At 39.2% G+C, this 23,752-nt stretch overlaps 1 protein-coding gene across 1 annotated transcript in view; it reads right to left on the reverse strand.

The window, feature by feature from the left end:
- LOC113920445 overlaps window positions 1–23,752 on the reverse strand; it is a 129,812-nt gene that overhangs the window by 97,392 nt on the left and 8,668 nt on the right. Inside the window, exon 2 of the mRNA XM_027590689.2 lies at window positions 22,597–22,946. Within this exon, the coding sequence (XP_027446490.2) occupies window positions 22,597–22,946 (350 nt within the window). The remainder of the gene's footprint in view (window positions 1–22,596; window positions 22,947–23,752) is intronic.

The raw sequence follows: 23,752 nt of genomic DNA on the forward strand, positions 1-23,752 counted from the left end.
TGACTTCTTCCTTGCCAATTTGGATGCCTTTGATTTCTTTCTGTTGTCTGAATGCTGAGGCTAGAACTTCTAGTGCTATGTTGAACAGCAGTGGTGATAGTGGACGTCCCTATCATGTTCCTGACCTTAGGGGAAAAGTTTTTCCCCATTGAGAATGATATTCACGGTGGGCTTTTCACAGACGGCTTTTATGATATTGAGGTATGTTCCCTCTATCCCTATACTGTGGATTTTTAATCAAGTTTTAATCAAGAAAGGATGCTGTGTTTTGTCAAATGCTTTTTTTCTGCAACAATGGAGAGGATCATACAGTCCTTGTCATCTCTTTTATTAATGTGATATATCACGTTGATTGATTTGCAGATATTGAACCACCCTTGCAGCCCAGTTGGTCATGGTGAATAATGCCTTTAAAGTACTATTGGATCCTATTGGCTAGTATCTTAGAATTTTTGGATCCATTGGTCTGTAATCTTCTTTTTGGTAGGGTCTTTGTCTGCTTTTGGGATCAAGGTAATCCTGCATAACGCCTTTTTTTTTAAGTGAAATATTTTTCTTCATCTGCCCTTACCTACTCTTTCCCAACCCATAACAGCCTCTACCCCCAGCTACTCCATGTTTATAATCTAGCTTGTGCCCTTCCAAGTAATTCTCAGTGCTCATCTTAAAAAGTCACATGTAAACATACATATATATGTGTTCATATATACATAAGTGTTTATGTGCATATATTACAAAATAGGTCATCATTTTACAAAAATGGGTTATTGTTATATTCACTTTACTTCATCTTGTTCTTTTCACTCAATAAGAAATCATGAAAACTGCTCCAGGCCAATTGTCAGAACTCTAATTTAATCTTTTATTATTTTTAAATTAAAAATGGGAAATTTAAGACATATACAAAGACGGAGAAAATAATATGATGAATCTCCACTGCCAACCACCTGGCTTCAACAATTATTGCCACTTTATTTTATTTCATATATTCTGCCTGACTTTAAAATATTTTCATTTATTTTTTGCTGGAATATTTTTAAGGAAACCTAGAATTTATGTTATTTTTATCAGATAAATACTTTGGTATTTTAAAGACATTTGAAAAATATAACCAGAAGAACCATTATCACTTAAAACAAAATTTATAATAGTTTGTTAAAATCACCTAATATCCAGCTTATGGTCAATCTCCCTGATTTCCTCAAAGATGTCTTTTTTATGGTTGATTTGTTTGAATGAGGATTCAAGTGCCAATCATTGCATTTTCCTGATATGGCTTGTAAATCTCTTTTAAATTTGCAAGTTTTCCCTTCCCCTTTAATGCCTCTATTTATTGAAGAAACAAGGTTAATTTCCTTGTAGGATTTCCCACCTTCTAGATTTGGCTTATTGTATCCTTAGAATATCATTTAACACCTTTTCCTACCTTGTGTTTCTTTTAGATGCTTGAATATAAAGGACTGACTAGATTCTGGTTCAGTTCTTGGAATAAGAATACCGAACAGCTGGTGGCTGCCTGCTTCCTGGCGCATCACATTAGGAAGACTAGGACGTTGCTTGGCCTACTTTAAGGGATGCTGAAATTGATCAGTAATTTCAGGTGTGGTCAGCTTTATTTCCCCTGTATAAACTTCCAAGAACCCAGTAGTTCCTGGGCATTCTGTGAGGACTAAGGGAAAATAACATTTCTTCAAGCAGATAGACAATTTTTCCTGTGCTTCCCGAAGCTGATCTTTAGCCAGATGAGAAGCTGATACCCTTCCTCCCTTCTCTCCTCTCTTGGTTGGAGGAGAGTTTTCCTTCCTTCCTTTGGGGATCTTAGTGAAAGCATGTTTTCTGTTTGCTTTTTCTAACTGTGCTTCTGGCAAAGGGATGTACACTATCTCTCCAAGTCATATAGCAGCTTGGACCTCTCATCAGCTCCATACAACTTTGGATGGAGGTGCAGCTGTGTGTCATATTGGCAATACATTTTATTCTCACAGAGGGCATTCTGGCCTCCTCGATTCTATATTTTATTTCTTTGCCAATCATCAGACAGTGTGCAATGGAGGAAACAAAATTTATTGAGAGCTTTCAGCTCTGTGACTGGCAATAACCATTCCTGGCTGGTTACAAAGTTCCCCAGATGCACTGTGCTATATAACCCTGATTTTCTAGTTCATTGTAAATTCACAACACTATCCTACCTCCGCCAACTGGCCCTCTTTTCAGTATCTACATAAAAAAGAAATCCTGGTAACACTCTTAAAGCTTTTGATAATACTTACTGACTTTACAGAAGAACTTTTATTATAGTATAATATACATTACAGAAAAGTACATATAAGTGTACAGCTTGATGAATTTCTACAGACTGAACACACTCAATATAACCAGCATTTGGATCAATAAATAGTACATCATAAGCACCCCAGACGCCTCTTTATGCTCCTTTCAGTATCTCCCCTTCTATCTCCAATGACAACTATTATCCTGATTTGTAAAAGCATAGATTAATTTTGCCTGGCTTTGTACTTATTTAAATGGAATTGTATAGTATATACACTTTTGCATCTGGCTTATTTCTCAACATTTGTGACTTTCAGTCATATGAATATATGTAATTGTAAATTGTTCATTCTCATTGTCATAAGGGATTCTGTTGTGTATCTCTACCATAATTTTTTTATCTACTCTCTGTTGATGAGCATTTGAATAGTTTCCAATTTGGGGCTATTACAAATAATGTTGCTATCAACATACTAGTACATATCTTTGCTGAACATACATATGCACTTCTATTGGGTATAGACCTAGAACGGGGATTTATGGTCACAGTGTATGCAGTATGTTCTTTATTAGATAATGCAAAATAATTTTCCAAAGTAGCTGAACCTACACTGATCATACACCCACCAACAGGTGGGTGAGACCTCCCCAAAACTTGATTATTTTCATTTATATGTATATACTTTTCAGTTGAAAAAAGATTCCCATAGTAGAGAAGACTTGCTAGTACAAGCCTCCAGGTTCTGAGTGTAGCAATACATATGAGGTAGATTAGACTGGGCCTCTGACAACATCCTGTTTTATTTCACTGATGATAGAGAATGGGTCAGATGGATACACACAGCTTTGCATATCAGCAAGGAGAAGAAGCTTATAGGTTTTGTGATTTAAGAGCAGCCAACTGTTTCCTCCTGAAGTTTATTATCATATAAGCTTTATGACAAAAATAAAGACAGTAAAAAAATTTCACAATTATGTAACTATCACACATTAATAATTTTTAAGTTCCCTCATCCACAAACATATATGAATTTTATATGGTTACACTCATAATCCAGACATAATTTTATATTATGCTTTTTTAAATAGATGTTATATCTGAAGCACTCTCTCATGTTGTTTCAGTATTTCCTTATTACATATTTAGATCATTTCTGAAGTTTTACTATTTTAGAGAAGTCTGAAGAACATATCTTCACCAGCTTACCTTTTCTTTCTCTCTTTTTTTTAAATCTTTTCTTTAGGCTATGTTCTTAAGAGTAGGATTACTAAGGAGAAAATTAGCTTTTTCTGGCTCTTGATTTATCATGCATCTTCCTTTACAAAAGGCTTACCAGTCCATACCAGTGGAAAATCCAACCTTCTTGGAAACCACAAAAGCTTAGTTTTACTTAGAGCAGCAAATACTTCGTTAGGTCCATAAATTAATACAGTACATAGCATATTGTAAAAGGAAGTGCCTTGCATTTCAGAGATTTAAAAGCTTTTTTTCTTAGCTTTATTTGTAATAGCCAAATCAGGAAGCAACCCAGATTTTAGGAGGCCAATAGATAAATAAATTGTGGTATATCCATACAATGGAATACTGTTTAGGAATTAAAAGAAAGGAATCACTGATACATGTGGCAACATGGACAAATCACAAAATAATTACGTTGAGTGAAAGAAGCCAGATGAAAAAGAGCACATACTTCATGATTCTGTTATATAAAACTCTATAAATGCAAACTATCAATGGTGACAAAAAGTGAATCAGTGGTTGCCTGGGGACATGAGGTGGGGATGGGGAGGGGCAAGAAGAAGAATTAAAGAGGAGCACAGGGGAACTTTTGAGGATGAGGATAAAATACTATCTTGATTGTTTCCTGGGGATATACATATGTCAAAACTTATTAAATTTGTACACTGTAAAAATGTGTGGTTTATTGCATACCTCAATTAAGCTGTTCAAAAAATAAAATTCCTTGCCTGATATTTGTTTGAAGATCAAAAGCAAATGAGGAGCATTATGTGGTATTAACTCATTATTATTATGCACTCTAGTGGGTTTAAGGGACACACACCCATTACACCACATAATGATAATAAATTAATAGCAATTCATGCCCTTTATTTTGGGTCCCCCCCAAAATATGTTCAGTCATAACCCCCAGTACCTATGAATGTGATGTTATTTGGAAACGGGGACTTGGCAGATGTGACTGAGTTCAGATGAGGGCCTAGTGAATTAGGGTGGGCCCTAAATATAATGATTGTGTTTTTATAGAAGGAGAGGATGCACAGACAGATACACAGAGAGAACGCCATGTATAGATGGAGGCAGAGATTGGGGTGATGTAGTTACAAGCCAAGCACCACCAAGGATTTGGGGGAGCTACCAGAAGCTAGAAAGAGACAAGGAAGGATTCTTCCCTAGAGCTTTCAGAGGGTACAAGGTCCTGCTGACACCTTCATTCCAGAGGTCTGATCTGTAGAACTGTTAGAGAATAAAAGTCTGTTGTTTTGAAATACCAGAAGTGGTCATTTGTTACATCAGCCCTTGGAAACTAACATATAGTAATATCCTTTTATTAGCTAGTATACTCTAATTTTTTAAAAATTGTTAACGACAAGGAAAAAATACAAGGTATCTCTACTATAGAACCAGATGTCTGAATATTAGGGCCTGGGATGAAACTTTGTGTTTTAAAAAATGGATCCCCACCCCTTTGTTCTCCCCCTTGTTTCTCCTTGCTCTGTCCTGAAGCCAAGTGTGCTACTGTCATGTCTTTATATTAATATGTGAACACAGTGGACATCAAAGTATTATCCATGGGTGCCTGGTAATCTGGAGACATTTTCAGGTGTTCTGTGAGATCAAAGCTACTTTCACTTTTGCTTCTTTCACTATGTTGACGTTGGAAGTGATGCTACAGAAGCAGTGGTGGTAGGTGAAATTGCAGATGGCTTAGTGTGGAACAAGGCAGTACCACTAATTGCACTAGGAGACACTGAATTCTTTATCCACATGCACTGGCAGAAAACAAAAAAAGAATTTCATTTAAGAATGACCTTGGTGAACTATTGCTCAACATCGTACTAGAACTCCTAGCCTTAGCATTCAGATGACAAAAAGAAATAAAAGGCATCCAAACTGGCAAGGAAGAAGTCAAACTCGCACTCCTCAGAGATGACATGATGCTCCATGTTGAAAACCCAAAAGACTCCACCCCAAAATTGCTAGAACTCATACAGGAATTCGGCAACGTGGCAGGATATAAAATCAATGCACAGAAGTCAGTTCCATTTCTATACACTAACAATGAGACAGAAGAAAGAGAAATCAAGGAATCGATTCCATTTACAATTGCACCAAAAAACATAAGATAACTAGGCATAAACCTAACCAAAGAGGTAAAGGATCTGTACTCTGAAAACTACAGAACACTCATGAAAGAAATTGAGGAAGAAATGGAAAAACGTTCCATGCTCCTGGATTGGAAGAACAAATATTGTTAAAATGTCTATGCTACCCAGAGCAGTCTACACATTCAATGCAATCCCTATCAAAATACCATCAACATTTTTTACAGAGCTAGAACAAATAATCCTAAAATTTGTATGGAACCAGAAAAGATCCCGAATAGCCAGAGGAATGTTGAAAAAAGAAAACCAAAGCAGGTGGTATCACAATTCTGGACTTGAAGGTCTATTACAAAGCTGTCATCATCAAGACAGTATGGTACTGGCACAAAAACAGACACATGGATCAATGGAACAGAATAGAGAACCCAGAAATGGACCCTCAACTCTATGGTCAACTAATCTTGGACAAAGCAGGAAAGAAAATCCAGTGGAAAAAAGTCTCTTCAACAAATGGTGTTGGAAAAACTGGACAGCCACATGCAGAAGAACGAAACTAGACCATTTTCTTACACCATACACAAAGATAAACTCAGAATGGATGAAAGATCTGAATATGAGTCAGGAATCCATTAAGATTCTCCAAGAGGAGAACACAGGCAGCAACCTCTTTGACCTTGGCTTCAGCAACTTCTTGCTAGACATGTCTCCAAAGGCAAGGGAAACAAAAACAAAAATGAACTATTGGGACTTCGTCAAAATAAAAAGGTTCTGCACAGCAAAGGAAACAGTCAACAAAACTAAAAGACAACCTATAGACTGGGAGAAAATATTTGCAAATGTCTTATCAGATAAAAGGCTAGCATCCAAGATCTATTAAGAACTTATCAAACCAAAAAGCAAATAATCCAGTCAAGAAATGGGCAGAAGACATGAAAAGACATTTCTCCAAAGAAGACATACAAATGGCCAATAGACGCATGAGAAAATGCTCCACATCACTTGGCATCAGGGAAATACAAATCAAAACCACAATGAGATACCACCTCACACCAATCAGAATGGCTAAAATTAACAAGTCAGGAAACAACAGATGTTGTGTGTGTGTGTGTGTGTGTGTGTGTGTGTATGTATAAAAACACAATGGAATATTACTCAACCATCAAAAAGGATGAAATCTTACCATTTACAATGACTTGGATGGAACTGGAGGGTATTATGCTGAGCAAAATAATCAGAGAAAGACAATTATCATACTGTTTCACTCATATGTGTAATATAAGAAACAGCACAGAGGATCATAGGGGAAGGGAGGGAAACTGAATGGGAAGAAATCAGAGAGGGAGACAAACCATGAGAGACTCTTGACTATAGGAAACAAACTGAGGGTTGCTGGAGTCGGGGGATGCGGTAACTGGGCGATGGGCATTAAGGAGGGCATGTGACGTACTGAGCACTGGGTTTTTATGCAACTGAGGATTAACTGAACTCTACATGTTGGCTAACTGAATTTAAATTTTAAAAAAGGCATTAATGCTATGACTCAATGCATGGATTTGTATGAAATGATATAAATGAATGTATTTCTACATGTATAAAGAAAGTTTTTAACTTTAAAAAAATAGCAAAATCTGCTCACATTTGTGAAACTCAGCTGTTCTCCTAGCACTGGGGCCTGGTGGCTGTAGAGGAACTCTGCAAATCTACATGTAAGGAGCGAGAACAAACCATGAGCCCTCATGGCGATGTGCAGTGAGCTGAAGCAAAGCAAGGAGAAATGGGTATGTGGTAGAGTGTTTGGGATGGGGGCTAACTGGAAATCAATGCTTCAAAAATACACTGAAACACTCACCACTGTGGTATAGTCATGGATAGCAAGGAAATAAAATGAAATGTCAGTTGAGCATACAAGAGAGAATGAATATCCTTTTCAGAGCCCAGGTGTCAGGCAGAATGTGCACTAGCTCGAGGCAGTCATGGGGCAGAGGTAAGGCAGTGACCCAGGGACTGGAGGTCCGTTGTTTACACTTTATCTTGGCTCATACACATACCAACTACATGACCTTGGAAAAGAAACTTGACCTAGTGGCCGCAATTTCTACACATGTAAAAATGAGAAAAACAGCACCTCACCTGTGATGATCAGATGACATAATATGCATCTACTTTAAAAAGTGCTCTGTATTTGGAAGTGCCAGAAAGATTTCTTGCCCCCACACACACATATGTGCGCACCTCACTATTCACACATACATTCCCATATAGAAATATACACAATTCACATATACAAATGTTATATATACATAAGTGTGACAGCAACACAACTTTCCTCCCCACTTACAGATAGGAAAGCAAGGCTTAAAGGCCTCAGAAAGCTAAACATCATATAGTAACCCATTATGATGCTGTCGGGATCTAGCAGAGATATAAATATTTTGTAAGGAGTCTCTTTCATAGCTGTTAAATATCATTTCTGATCTGGAGAGGGGTCTGTAATCCTTGACCTGAAAAATTCTAAACCCAGCTGCTGTGGACTAAATTATGTCCACCCCTAAAATTCCTATGTTGAAGCCCTAACCTTCAATGTGATGGTATTTGGAGATAGGGAGGTAACGAGGTTTAGATGAGGTCATGAGAAGGGGGCCCTCACGAGAGGACGAGTGTCCCCAAGAAGACACCCCATGGAGCTTGCTCTTTCACTCTCTGCTATGTGAGGACACAATGAGAAGGCAGCCATCTGCAAGCCAGAAAGCAAGCCCATACCAGGAACGGGAACCCAGAAACCTTGCTCTTGGACTTGCCAGCCTCCAGAATTGCGAGAAAATAGAGGTCTGTTGTTTAAGCCACCCAGGCTGTGCTATTTTGTTACAGCAGCCCAAGAAGTCTAAGACACCAGGTCAGGGGTCTCTAAATCAGGCTTTTGCAATATTCTGAACTTCCCATATCAAAACACTGTCACCTTGTATTGTTAGTGCCACTTCTGGCTGTGTGGCCTTGAGCAAGTCACTTAAAGTTTCCCTGTGCATCTGTTTCCTTTTCCATACAACAGGGATAATAATGGAACCTAGCTCATAGGACCTTCTCTCATTGTACTGTCATGATCACATGATGTGATACATGACCTCACCTAGAACAGTATCTAGCAAACAGTCAACACTGAGAAAACATGAGAAGCTGTCGTTGTTACTGTTGTTTTTACTCTTACCTGTCTACTTGGCTGCATTATAAACTTCATAAAGGCCTAGGGGCCTTAATTATCTTGCTCACAATTGTCACCCTAAGAACAAACACAGTAACTCAGCCATAAATAAATATTTGCTAAATGAACAACTAAAGGATGAGAAAGGAGAGAATGATTCAGCGTGAAGGAAAACACTTTCAGGAAGTACATACTGCATCTATAAATAGAAACAAAAGCTATTTTCTCAGAGATTTTAAGCAAAAATTTATAAGTTGCAATTTAATTGATTCCACACACAGCCAAAAAGATGAGGAAAGAACAGTCTAAGATTCTTGTGCATAATAAAATATCCACTATAGCATGGTTGGGGGTGTGCTCCATCCCAAAGCCCATTAAAGCTGTTTGAACAACTACCGTGAGGATTTTGGTTTTTCATTTAATTTTAATAAAATATTTTACTGGAGGAAGTTTGGGGTATAATAGCAACGAAGTGTGTCTACTGCTTTGGTGACATTTCATTTCTGGACACCTGTGGAGATGAATATACTAATCTTAATGCCTGGGAATTTGGGCTGCTGGTTATCCAAAAGTGAAATATCATGTACAAAAACTTATTTTTTATTGCTTAATATCCAACTGTCTGCCCAGCAAATCAGAATGACAAAAACAACTGCTATTTCAGGACAGGGCACCACATGCATTATAGAAAATGCATCTCATTTGGAACTTCGGTCCTACTCTTGATGAAAGATTGATGAAAATGTGAACTTTAAAATATTCCTCATTGCGTCCTGAACAAGGGTGATTATGAGCCTTTAATTTTGTTTTGACTGAAATTCTAAAGCAAAGGCAGAGCTGCAGCCACACCATCTGCATAAACAATCCATATCTCTAGGCAAACCTTTTATAGCCTAAATAAGTCTAGAAGACAATGAGAGCAGTAAGTTAGATTTAAAAGCGAGATGGTGATCTGTAGCTCAAGGGAGTCAGAGCAGAGAGCCTGTTCATTCTATTACCAGGACCACAGCTGACAATTTTTCAACCATATCACATATTTCAAAACATCAGAGCATAATTCCCACCTTGGACTAAATTGTCTGAAGAAATTTAGCAATATCACTCTGCTCCTCTGAAGTACAAATAAGTTGCTCAAATGCATAACTTAGTCTCCCCAAAATAAGGAGGGAAGAAAATGCTTTTCTGGTCCATTCCCAATAGCCTCTGGGGATATAGCCAAGATGAAGCTCCCCAGAGATTTCTAACATAACTATTTATTTTGGACAACACCCACGTGTCATCTCTGTCAGACCCTCCACACCAATCCTTATGGAAAAGGATGGAAGAACATACTTGTGAAATTTTTATGCACATTTGTTGGTGAGGTCAAGTCATGTTGGAGGGAGAGTCCAGAAAGTTTATTTCTCCTCCTCCGAAAATCCATAGTGGCCATCACTGGTGGTTCCATGTATCAAACTTCTGAGTTAAGCTAATCAGATAAAGTTTTGATCATGCTGTTTAATTTCTTTATGAAAAGGCACTCCCTCATCTTGCATATATTTGTTCAATGGTATTACCTTGAAGCTTTGACCATGCCACACTGGTGATCATTTCAAAAGACGTATTACCTTCTCTTTTCTAATGACACGTCACACCTCCCCTGGGTACTACCATTTAGTCACATGACTTTAAATATTATCTATATGCTGATGATGCCCAAATGCATATCTCCATCTCTGACTTTTGCTTGAGTTCCAGACTTTTATACCTAACTTCCCACTTGATTTATCCATTAGGATGAAGACTAGGAATCACAAACATAAGGAAGCACAAATATGAAAACAGATCTCTTGATTTCCATTTCACACTTATTTCTTTACAGAAGTCTGCTCACTTGCTCAAGCCCCAGATCTAGGATTCATCCTTGATTATGTCTTCCCTCCTCCATCAGCAATCCCAGATAGCTGGTCTCCAAAATAAACAGCAAACAAGTAAAAACATAAAACAATATGAATTAAAGTGATAAGTGTCATGAAGACTAAGAAACAGGGTAATAAGAGAGGAAGGAGGTCCTTTTTTTTTTAATCATTTTAAATATATTTTGTGTAACTCGGTACATCCATAATATCACCATTTCAACCTGTTTAATACAAAGTATGATCAATGAGATATTTTATATTCCTTTTTATCACAATTTTTTATTATACTAATCACCATACATTACATCATTAGTTTTTGATGTAGTGTTCCATGATTCATTGTCTGCGTATAATACCCAGTGCTCCGTTCAGTACATGCCCTCTTTAATACCCATCACCAGGCTAACCCATCCCCCCACCCCCCCCAGAACCCTCAGTTTGTTTCTCAGAGTCCATAGTCTCTCATGGTTCGTCTCCCCCTCGATTTCCCCCCCTTCATTTTTCCCTTCCTGCTATCTTCTTTTTTTTCTTTAACATATAATGTATTATTTGTTCCAGAGGTACAGGTCTGTGATTCAAGTCTTACACAATTCACAGCGCTCACCATAGCACATACCTTCCCCAATGTCTATCACCCAGCCACCCCATTCCTCCTACCCCCCACCACTCCAGCAACCCTCAGACTGTTTCCTGAGATTAAGAATTCCTCATATCAGTGAGATCATATGATACATGTCTTTCTCTGATTGACTTACTTCGCTCAGCATAATACCCTCCAGTTCCATCCACGTCGTTGCAAATGGCAAGATCTCATTCCTTTTGATGGCTGCATAATATTCCATTGTATATATGTACCACATCTTCTTTATCCATTCATCTGTCGATGGACATCTTAGCTCTTTCCATAGTTTGGCTATTGTGGACATTGCTGCTATAAACATCAGGGTGCACATACCCCTTCAGATCCCTACATTTGTATCTTTGGGGTAAATACCCAGTATTGCAATTGCTGGGCCATATGGTAGCTCTATTTTCAACTTTTTGAGGAACCTCCATACTGTTTTCCAGAGTGGCTGCACCAGCTTGCATTCCCACCAACCATGTAGAAGGATGCTACTTTTGATAGGCAGCAAGGAAAACCTTTTTAGGAAGGTGACAATTCTGCCATCTGGATGTCCGGATGGAGATGTGTATGCAAAGATCTAGGGACCAGCCATTCCAGGCAGAAGGAACAATGACACTAAGGCAAGAGGGAAAGCTGGTTTGACTAAGGGGAGAAGGGGAAATACCATGATCTCTGGTTGCAAAGGGAGATAGGAATCAACTCATATAGGATATTTTAGGCCAAAATCAGGAGTTTGGAGTTTATTTATCTAAATGCAATAGCAACTCATCAGCAGGCTTTAACCTCAGGAGTTACAAGATTTATTTCATTTTTAAAAGATCACCCATGATCCTTGGGCAACATGAACTGAATTCAGCTGCATCCTCCACTGCCATTACCACCACACTCAGGCACTACTGATCCTGTTGAAAACACAGGAAAGCCAAGTAAAAGGATAGAGCAATAGTATAGAATACATAATCAATGCAGAAGAAGGAAGGAAGGAAGGAAGGGAAGTGGGGAGAGAAGGAAAGAAGAGAGCAAAGAGGAGAGAGAAACCTTAAGAGAGCAGGATGAAAAGAAAACTCAAAAGCAAAGTGGTAATTGTGACCACTGATGAGAGAAGAGCCGGCAGGAGGCTAGGTCTGCACGGCCAGCCAGGAAGCTACAGAGCCGAGGCTTTACCTCGCACTGGGAAAAGGAGATAATGTCCTGGGGCAATGTGAGGGAGGAAACTAAAGAAAATAATTCTGCATAGAGTGAAGTCCTAGGAAGGACTTCCTTCTCTGGAGACAGAGGACTAGACAAATTCCACCCATCAGCTCGGTAAAAGGGAAAAAAAGCTTACAAATTGCTGGGAATCTGGGTGGAAAACAAACAAAATCTTCCATGAAATTGAAACCCAACACCAGCTATGGTATCAGAAGTTATAATGCCTAAGGAATATAATAAATTCAAACCAAGAGAATATTACAAAAATTGCTCTAGTACTAGGGATCCCCTGAAGCCCAAGCAAAAGTAAATGCAAAAATTGAGCCACAAGGGAGTACGTGACTTATATGGGAAAAACAATCCCAGTTTAACAGGAGCTTGCAGTAAAAATTTACAAAACACACATGAAATGAAATTACTTGAAGGAGAATAGCATACACAACCATTAGTAGATTTAACACCACATGTTCTAGGGTAGTTGACAAAATACTCTGAAAGAGATCATAAAATAAGAACCAAACTAAAATGGAAGAGCTGAGAACTAGGAAAAAGAAGAGACAAGTGAAAAACAAAAACAAAACACATATTACCTTCAAACTTAAAAAAAAAATAGCTATTCCAAAACAATCTACAAAACAATGCTAGAGGCCTCATCCTTCCTGACTTCAAAACATACTACAAAGCTAGTAATTGAAACAGTGTGGTGGAACAGAACAGCCCCTAAATAAACCCACACATACAAAATGCCAAATGATCTTTGACAAGGGTGCCGTGACTATACGATGGGGAAAGGACAGTCTCTTCAACAAATGATGCTGGGAAAACTGGATATCCACATGCAAAAGAATAAAATTGGATTCTTATCCTATACCACACACAATAATCAACTCAAAATGGATTAAAGACTTACGTGTAAGACCTGAAACTATAAATAAAACTCCTAGAATAAAATATAGGGGAAAACTTTGTAACATTGGTCTTGGCTATGATTTCTTGGATATGACCACAAAGAACAAATAGACAAGTGAGACTACATAAATAGGCAAAGGAAACCACCAACAGAATAAAAAGGCAACCCACAGAATGGAAGAAAATATTTGCAAACCAAAAATATGATCAGGGGTTAAATCCAAAATATGTAAGGAACCCCTACAACTCTAGCAAAAAAGACATTAATTCGATTATAAAAGTATATGAAAAAGATTCTCAACATCACTCATCACCAGAAGACTGCAAGTCAAAACTAGAATGAGAGAGCACCTCACACCTGTTAAGATGGCCATTCTCAAAAATAAAACAGAAGAACAAAAAATAACAAGCATTAGTGAGGATATGGAGAAACTGGAACTTCTGTGTGCTATTAGAGGAAACGTAAAACAATGCAGCTGCAAAACTGTAGGGAGGGCCCCCAAAACACTAAAGATAGAACTACTATAGGACCTAGCAATCCTACTTCAGGGTATTTATCCAAAAGAATTGAAATCAGCATCTCAAAGAGACTATCTGCACTCCCATGTTCATAGCAGCATTATTCACGACATGAAAGAGGTGGAAAAAACCTAGTGTCTGTGAACAGATGAATGGATAAAGAATACGTGGTATATAAAAAAATGGAATATTATTCAGCTTTTCAAGAGAAAGAAATCCTGTCATATGCTTCAAATGGATGAACTTTGAGGACAAAAAGCTAAGTGAGATAAGCCAGGCACAGAAGGATAAATACTGCACTTACAGAAGTTATCTAAAACAGTCAAACTCATGGAAGCAGAGAGTAGAATGGTGGTTGCCAGTGGTTGAGGGAGGGAGAAATGGGGAGTTATTGTTCAATGGCTATACAGTTTCAATCATGCAAGATGAAAAAGTTCTTGGGCATTTTCCATACAACACTGTGCCTATAAACAGCCAATACAGCGCTATGCACTTAAAATTTTACTAAGAGAGGGGCGCCTGGGTGGCTCAGTCGGTTAAGTGGCTGCCTTCAGCTCAGGTCATGATCCCCAGGTCCTGCGATCGAACCCCACGTCCGGCTCCCCGCTCAGTAGAGAGCCTGCTTCTCCCTCTCTCTGCCTGCCGCTCTGCCTACTTGTGCTTTCTCTCTCTGTGTCAAATAAATAAAATCTTTTAAAAAAATTTTTTTCTACTAAGAGGGTAGATTTCATGGTATGTGTTTTTTAACCACAATAAAGGTATTAGAGACAAGTAGGGGGATGGGTTAGCCTGGTGATGGGTATTAAAGAGGGCACATTCTGCATGGAGCACTGGGTGTTATGAACAAACAATGAATCATGGAACACTACACCAAAACAAATGATGTAATATATGGTGATTAACATAACAATAAAAAATAAATAAAAAAATAAGCTGTTGTATTTCAAAAACTTACTTCTTACAATTAAAAAATTCAATGAATAAATTATAGCAGATGACAACCAGCTCAAGAGAAAATTAGGAAACCCCAAATATATTTGAGGAAATTGCACAAACTGCAGCACAAATACAAAGGAATATAAAATATGCAGGAGGGATTAAGAAACATAGAACATGAGGAAAAGTTGGACATATATCTAGTAGAATAACAAGAGGGAATGGTGAAAGCAGTATTTCAGTCTGACTAATCACAGAACTCTATTCTCCTGGACATAAAATGTGCTCCAAGGGTGAGCACACACTGACAATTCCAGATATTGATAGGGCAGACAAGTGAGGTTGGGAGACATCTTTTCAGTGGGCTGCAAGAAAATATGGAGGAAAGCAAGATTTTCATTTAGATCAAATAACTGCTGTTCTAAATTAACTTTATTCTACTAATTATCATTAATTTATTGATTTCTATTTATTAATCAATTTAATATATTAATTTCATTCTATTTTTCTTGTGCACATACAAAAAGTGCAGATAGATATTAATGTGCTGGCTCCCCTGGCAGAAAATAATTTCAAGTAATTAAATGATGCCACTTTTTTTTTTAAGATTTTATTTATTTATTTGACAGAGAGAGACAGCGAGAGCAGGAACACAAGCAGGGGGAGTGGGAGAGGGAGAAGCAGGCTTCCCGCGGAGCAGGGAGCCCGATGCGGGACTCGATCCCAGGACCCTGGGATCATGACCTGAGCCGAAGGCAGACGCTTAACGACTGAGCCACCCAGGCACCCTAAATGATGCCACTTTTATATAAATATAATCAGATGCTAAAAACTGAAAAACAACAGTTATTTTCAATAATGATTCCTTTTTTTTACATTTTAATTCATGGTACCAAAGTAAAGCATTTGGGATTTTATTCTGTTGAAGGTGAACATCTGACATTACTAAAAGTGAGATGCCATTGTAAACTCAGTTAAATGGGGCACCCGGGTGGTTCAGTTGGTTGTGTCTGACTTCGGCTCAGGTGGTGATCCCAGAGTCCTGGGATCAAGCCCCACGTCAGGCTCCCTACTCCCTCTGCCCCTCCCCCTGCTCATGCTCTCTCTCCCTCTCTCTCTTTCAAATAAATAAAATAAACTCAGTTAAATGAATCACTGCTGCTGTAAATTCAGTTCTTAGTCCAAACTAAAGATAAAGCTATCCTTGCATAATAATGTAAGTACAATTTTTTTTAAGAGAGAGCACGCACGCATGCATGCACGCATGCACAGGGGTAGGAACAGAAGGAGAGGGAGAGAGAGGATCCTCAAGCAGTCTCCCTGCAGAGCATGAAGCCCATCACGGGGATGGATCCCACAACCCATGAGATTATGACCTGAGCGTAAACCAAAAGCCGGATGCTTCACTGAATGAGCCACCCAGGCACCCCAAGTACAAATGTGATGGAGCAGAGTACCATGGTAAAACTACATTTTCTCTAAAAAAAAAATTATGCAGTAGAAATGTGCTCAGAATTAGGTGTAGTGCAACATAATTTACACTTGCACTCATTTCAAAAGAATAGCAGTGGCTACAAGAGTCTACAAATATTAGTGTGTGTATATACATATACACTTAGAATAACTATACATTGTGAAAAGTCTGATTCTGAATGCAAAGCAGTATGTATTTTCTCTTTTTGCCAGCTGCCATAAGTAGGATTTTAGAAAAATTTGATCCTTTGAAAAAATAATTTGTAAATCAATCTAAGTGTCTGATGATGGTGTTGAACTCTTTACAAAAGAGCCTTCTAAATTTGGGCCATATTTCTCCAAATCAGTTTTAGAAAATTTGTTATCAACATTTTCAGTGAACGCAAGATCAAACTTCAGTTTCCCAGAATCTCAGCAAACTGGGATTATCGGTAACAAGGTTTAATAACAGCAAGACACTAAAATTTGTTCCCACAAAAGCAAGAAAAGAGTTGAACAAATTAAATGCTGACAATTCAAATGATGTGTAAGATTCAATTATTAAAGTCCAGAATTGCATTTAGAATATCTCAATTTGTAGAAAGAATTTTTTTTATAGAGTTTCTATCTTTCATTGTACCAGACTAGGATAAAATCAAGAATTAAATTTTTGCAAAATATAAACTTGGCAAAATAGAGACAGCTAACTTGACAAGCTCAGCCTCGTAAAAATACCTCCTGAAGAAAGGAAGCAAAAGTACCCTTGAAACTACGTTAGAATTGAGAATATCACCCACTTGGAATTTATTCTGATCCTATTAAGTATGCTAGAGAAAGTACAGTCTCCAACATAATATGGTCTACAGAAATGTTAATTGAAAGTTCATCTCAAATTTGTTAGCCATAAAAATGCAACTTTAAAGAAAAATTCAGGTAATTTTTTTTTGTAGTTTAAATAGCAAGATCATATGGGAGAAAAAAGCCCACATCTTCAGAAAAATACAGTGCCATGGTATGTGAGATTAACGTGTTTTAAAGAACTGATTTAAAGGAGTGAATAATGATTCTAATTTTTTTAATGTTCACTTTTCAATATAAAGCAGTTTTAAAGTTTATTCTAATGTACACACATAGATGTTATTATACATTTTAGGAAAAAATTATGTTTAAGTAGTTCTTGAATATAACTTTTATGGATCCATCAACATAATGAAACTACTTTATCAGTCATTAAATAAACATTTCAAAAATATATAGTTATTTTTAGTACCTCCTTTCACTCTCAAGGGTGTTCTGGTTTGAATGGTAAGTTCTATGGTCACCCTAATTACAGAGTCATCAGGCTCTTTAAAGAAAATGAGTGTTCTCTGGCTCCCCTTTCTAAGGTCTTCTTCTAGGAGCAAAGGCTTCCAAGATGTGAAGGCCTCTCAAAGAAAAGATTAACTCTCTTCCCTAAAGTTTTCAGTGTACATAAGGACTTCTTTGGGAACCTATTATAATGCAGATGCCTGCCCCCTGTTCATAAAGTCCAGGATGGGGCCCTGGAGTCTGTATTTTGCCCAAAACCTCCCCATCTCTCCAAGAGATTCCTGGAGATCCAAACCACACTTTGAGAAGTGTACCTGGCCAATTCTCAGATCAACTTCTAGAAGCTTTTCTTGGCTTGGAGTTGAAATCTACATCCCTAAAGTCCCACCGACTAGTAAGAACAGCCACAAAGAAGGAAAATGGAGCTCTCTTCCCTGTGATGGACCTTCAGATATGGGGAGGCAACTGTCATCCATTTCTGGAGTTTTCACTTCTCCAGCCTAATCACTTTAGTTACTTCAATTCTTCTTCAAAACATAAAACCCACACAACATAAACTCATACAAGGTTATTGAGAATACAAAATATTCCAACAAATAAATATTAGGGTGATAGGGCTCAGGAATAAAGTGAGTGGAAAGGTTAAAGATTTTAGCTAATGGTAAACTCAACAGGAGTCAACAGTATTCATCATCACAGGAAGAAGAAAGAGCAGGGGGATAAATAGGGAGGAGGAGGGAGAAGGAAAAAGGAAAAAGAAAAAAATATCCCTACCTCTAGCTGTTGGTATCAAATGAAATGATGCTGATTACTCAGACATCGTCCCCCTAACACATTCCACTGTTTCCATTTACACTTCTTTGACTAAATATCTCCTACTTCCTGGAATATGAGCTGTACTCCTCCCCTAAAGCAACTAGCTATTTTCATAAGCAGTCATCTTTCAAGATTAAGCTCATGGATCAGGTCCTCAAGCACCCAAGGAGAATTTACTCCTCCTCCCTCTGTGCACCCACTGTCCACAAAGAGCCTTACACATCACCACCCCCATCTGTTGACACATCTCTTACGGCATGTACACCTTCGAGTATACTATATACTTTAAATATTACATTTATTGCTAGTCATCTATCTGTCCTCTACTATAAGCTTCATGAGGGCAGGGCTTTGGTTTTATTCAAAACCTGATCTCTAGCACCTGGAAGAGTGCCCAGCACACAGTGGGCCACTTAATATTTGTTGAATAAAGAACGAACTAAATTCTTATTTTTTCCTCTAACTGTAAGAACTATAGGGCAACTATGTCATATTGATCTCCCTAGACAATACAACATAGTGTGCACTCAACAAATGTTTATGGAAAGAGAAAAGAAAGGGAGAAAGGAATGGATTATTTGACAACTGTAAAATAATGCCCACATTAAGGGCTTATTATGGTGCTAAGGAAGGGGATCACATACTAGACAGATAAGCTGGGCCTATCAAAGGTGTCCTTGAATATCCATAAAACACTTACTTGTACATGTCATAATGCATTGGATATGGATTAAACTAGATATTTAGGCCCTTTACAAATTTGGATTCTACAGTTTCCAGGTGGTAGAATTTACCTATCTCCAGCCAGCCTGCTTTTCTCCCTGTCTCCACCCTCAAAGCTCCCCCTCCTTAGGTGGGTAAGCTCACTGGCACATTTTCTCAGAGCCCTGCACTGTAATTCATTCAGAGCCAGAACCCTGGGCTCATTTACAGCCAAAGCATGCTTTTGCAGAATCTCTTCACCCATCTTGGGTTTCAATTCTTCTCTTAACAATGTTCATTCTACCCTGTTTAGTCCAAAGACAGCTCTCTTTAACAGAGAAGACAGGAGAAACTGGAAGACAGGAGTTTTGCTTTCTTCACATTATCCATCAACATTACACCATTGGCCTGAAGCAACCGGCCTCTTCCTTCTTGTTCTTGCTCTGAAGTCAAAAGCCCTCCATCATCTGCCCTTAATCTTTTTTTCCTTAAAAGCCTCAGCACACTCTGGCCTTTGTTCTTTCTGTTCTCTGTTATTCCCTTGCCTCTCTTTCACATAATCTTTGGCGACAGGCCTCTCTTTCCACTTTCTGGCACATGCCCTTTTTAAATGTGAGTTTCTCGAAGAGAGTGCTGCCATGTTAGCTCTAGATGCCTTCTCTTTTTGTCTTCAATATACACAATAATTTTGACAGCTCACTCATCCCTTTGAATCCCCCCTTCAGTAGAATTATAACCATCTTTTCTTGAATTCATTGAAATCTGCTTTCTCTAAAAGTTGAGTACTTGTCTTAGCATTCCAAGCTTTCTTCCTCCTTGGCTAGCAGAAATCCTAAAATGACAGTTACTTCCTCACAAGACTCCCATCACTTCCATGCTACCATGGGAGTGAGGTGCAGGGGGCTGGAGAACCAGGTACTTCTGTCTGACAATGGTCTCTTTACAACATACCAAGGGACCGAATAAGGTTGATGGTTGTAAACTGAAAGAAAGGGGACAATTGGTAAGATACTGTGGAAGTTTGACAAGCCCTGCCAGTAAGTACTGTGTGGATCAGCAAAAGGAAGACTGTTGAGTCCTGCAAGAGATGATGGTGTTCTACAGTCAGAGGTGTTCTATAAAGTGGTGAGAAAGTAGGGAGCAGGAGAGCCAACATTTTCAAAGAAAGAAGAGCAAGAACGAAGAAAGCATCTCAACTGTTACTGTGGATAGCAGAGCTGTTCTCTCACATTTCCCAGCAACCCAGTGGTTCTCCTTCCTTTTCCAAGATGCTGCAGCTGAAGGCATTGCTAGTGATCAGCAGGCATTAAAGGACAGGCTTTGACAACATCCTTTTTGCCAGCCCTTTGGTTTGTGCCAGCAGCAAGTTTACCTGGTCTATCCTGACTGCTCCGGTCCCTGAGGACAGAAATTGTACCACTTTTCTTTATGTCTCCACAGACTAGAATATAAATACTGTATTTAAGTTGATTTCAGATTTTTCCTAATTCATAATGTTCAATTTCAAAATTTCCTCTTATCTGTTTCTGCTGTCTCAATACTAAAGCGCAATTTCTGCTTTAGTACGATTATGGTTTCTAAAATATAAAAATTAAAATGTCTAACCAGTTCATAATACAGTGTTGATCACTCATGTAGCATTTTGTAGAGAATGAAAGAGTCTTCCCTCTGAGGACGGTCGGAACAATTCCCACAGGTTGGCTGTAGCAGGCGCTCTTCAGGGAACAAGACAAGGGAGGCCCCAAACATAGGCATGCAGCTCTGAGTGGCAAAGCAAAGGGGTGGTAAGCAGCTTGCTAGGGGGCGTGAGTGATGCAGCACCAGTCTCCCTGTATCCTCTGCTCCAGAAATTGGCACAATGACGTGGCAATAAATGTAATAAAAATGTTCCTCCATTTGCCTTTATATGCTTTTTTTTTCTTAAGATTTTATTTATTTATTTGACAGAAAGAGGTACAGCAAGAGAGAGAGAGCATAAGCAGGGGGAGTGGGAGAGGGAGAAGCAGGCTTCCCGTGGAGCAGGGAGCCCGATGTGGGTGGGACTCGATCCCAGGACCCCGGGATCATGACCTGAGCCGAAGGCAGACGCTTAACAACTGAGCCACCCAGGTGCCCCTGCCTTTATATGCCTTTAAAACTCTCACTTTTGAGCATATAATTCTGTGAGGGAAAAAAATATCTTTCTTTGATCCCTTTTAAGCTCCACTGTTAAAGGTTGGACTATTCAAAAAGAAAAGGATTCCCACACAGAGCTTCCTCCTGAAAGAAATGCCTAACATACTCGCCTGTAATCCTTGTAATAACTTGAAAGGCATAATTTTTCTTCCTCGTGTAAACGTATTACACATCAACCCAATCTTATTTCATGCACTTCGGCACAGAGCTAGCTACTATATGCGCTAGTTCACAGGGTTAAAAACAAAAAATCCACAGCCTCTTTAAGATTTCCTTCTACCTATTACAGTTCTAACACAATGCCTGCCACCTCCTCTGGCAGTCTCTTTCATAGGTCCAGCTAATCATCTGTTTAATATCCTGGAAGTTAAAATTAAGCCTATAGGTGCTATCACTGTGACTATTGGTTTAACTAAAGTCAATTACAAATTTTCAGTTAGTCACTAAAACTTTGGATTTTAACTTAACGTCTTCGTTGTTTTATAAATGCCAAGAATTTTATTTTGGAGGAATATACGTCCACATTTACTATACGTACATTAATTTCCCAAAGATGCTTTCTGAAAGACAACCAAATCTTCAACTTAAAAATAAGCTCACAGAATTTTGATAACATCTAACAAAATCAATCCGAAGGAAAAAAAGTGTTTTTTTTTTCAACTTAAAGTGTTCAGGAAACAGGAAAAATTTCTCTAGTGTAAAAATACATAAAACGAATGTGGGTGCTCGGGTCTATACTAGGAATGGAATAAGATCACCTGCCCCATATTGTCCATAACCACTCCCAGCAGTTTTTCATTTTCTTACGATGAGTCACTGGATGGGCTGCTGCTTTGCACATTTTAAAATCTATCCACACAGACACCTGCTTCTAGGTTCTGGTTCAAGATGGCGGCTAGGAAGACTCTGAACTCACCTCCGCCACAGAACACACCAAATTACACCTATGGACAGAACAATCAGTCCTGAAGCGGAACTGAGAGCCAACCGAACAGCTACTGAACAACCATAGAAAGCCCAGCCGGAGAGATGCAGACCAGGTAAGGAAGGGAACCCTCATCCCCACTCGGCAGTGGGGAGGGCAGTGGGGAGGGAAAGTACAGGTGGGATCAGGAAAAGAAAAAGCTGGGGTTTAAAAGAACTAGCAGAGAAAAGAGACAAAGCTAGATCTCCGCCAAGCAGTGGAGGAGCCCCAGGAAAGCTCTCCAGGTTACAGGGTCTGGAGAAGGACACCGTTTACATTCCCGTCCTACCTTACAAGCCCAGAACAGGAGCAGGGTCGGGGACACCACAACGGGCGGCCGGTCCTCTCGGTGAGCTTGTGACTTCGCTGCACCCGGGGGGGTGGAAGCCCACCCCAGCCTCGTCACGCTGGGGCACAGAAAAAGAACGGGGGGTTTAAAAGGGCTCAGGAGCTGCTGGAACGCTCTCAACCCCTCCACCTTAAAAGCCCAGACCCAAGCAGCGTCTGGATGCCGGAAGGGGTGGGCTCTGACGCCATAATTAGTGGGTCTTGACGCCATAACTGGCAGGTCCGATCTCACAAAAAGCTGGGAGTCTTCAGTAAGTCCAAGGTGTGCGGGCCCGCACAAGCCCGATTGTGCTGTGGCACAGGAGAAAAGGCCAGCGTGTAAAAGGGCCAAGGAAGTGCAGCAGTGCTCCTCTTCCCCCACCTTAAAAGCCCAGACTGGAGCCAGAGACCACCGTAAAGGGCAGGTTCAGATGCCATCATTAAAGGGTCTAGTAGTCACGGGGAGCTTGGCGACCTTAGTAAGCACAGGGTCTTCAAGCCCATACCAGGCTCCAGTTGCACTGGAACTTAGAAAAAAAGCCAGAGTTTAAAAGGACTGAAGAACTGTGGGAATATTCTCTCCCACCTTAGAGGCGCAGACCAGAGCAGGGTCCAGCTCATTGTGAGCTTGGGACCTCAGCGTGCCCAGGGTCCACGAGCCCACACCAGCCTCCCTGTGATGCCAGGGCACAAAAAAACAAGCAGTGATTTTGTGGGGTGTTTAAATTTTTCCCTTACTTTATTTTACTTTTTAAAGTTTGTCTTTTATTGTTTGGGTGGGGTTTTTTTTGGTTTTGTTCTTGTTCTCTTTGTCGTTGGTTTTCTTTTTTCTTTCCTGTTGTTATTTTTTCTTTATTCTTTCTGTAAAAAGCCACAGTTTAAAGGAATAAGTAGCATATAAAGCCACAGCTCCAGCCAGCCAGCAAAAATCACAAAGCACACACATTCTGCACAGGGGACATCATACACAACACCACTCCTTCACCATTAGAAGTAGCCATTTTGCCTAGTCCATAGAACCAAATACAGAAAGTGGAGCAAAATAAGAGGCAGGGTAATATACTCCAAAAGAAAGAATAAGGAAAAAACCTCAGAAAAGGAACTAAATGAAAGAGATA

Source organism: Zalophus californianus, chromosome 3, assembly GCF_009762305.2.
Source record: "Zalophus californianus isolate mZalCal1 chromosome 3, mZalCal1.pri.v2, whole genome shotgun sequence".
In the NCBI taxonomy this organism is placed as follows: Eukaryota; Metazoa; Chordata; class Mammalia; order Carnivora; family Otariidae; genus Zalophus; species Zalophus californianus.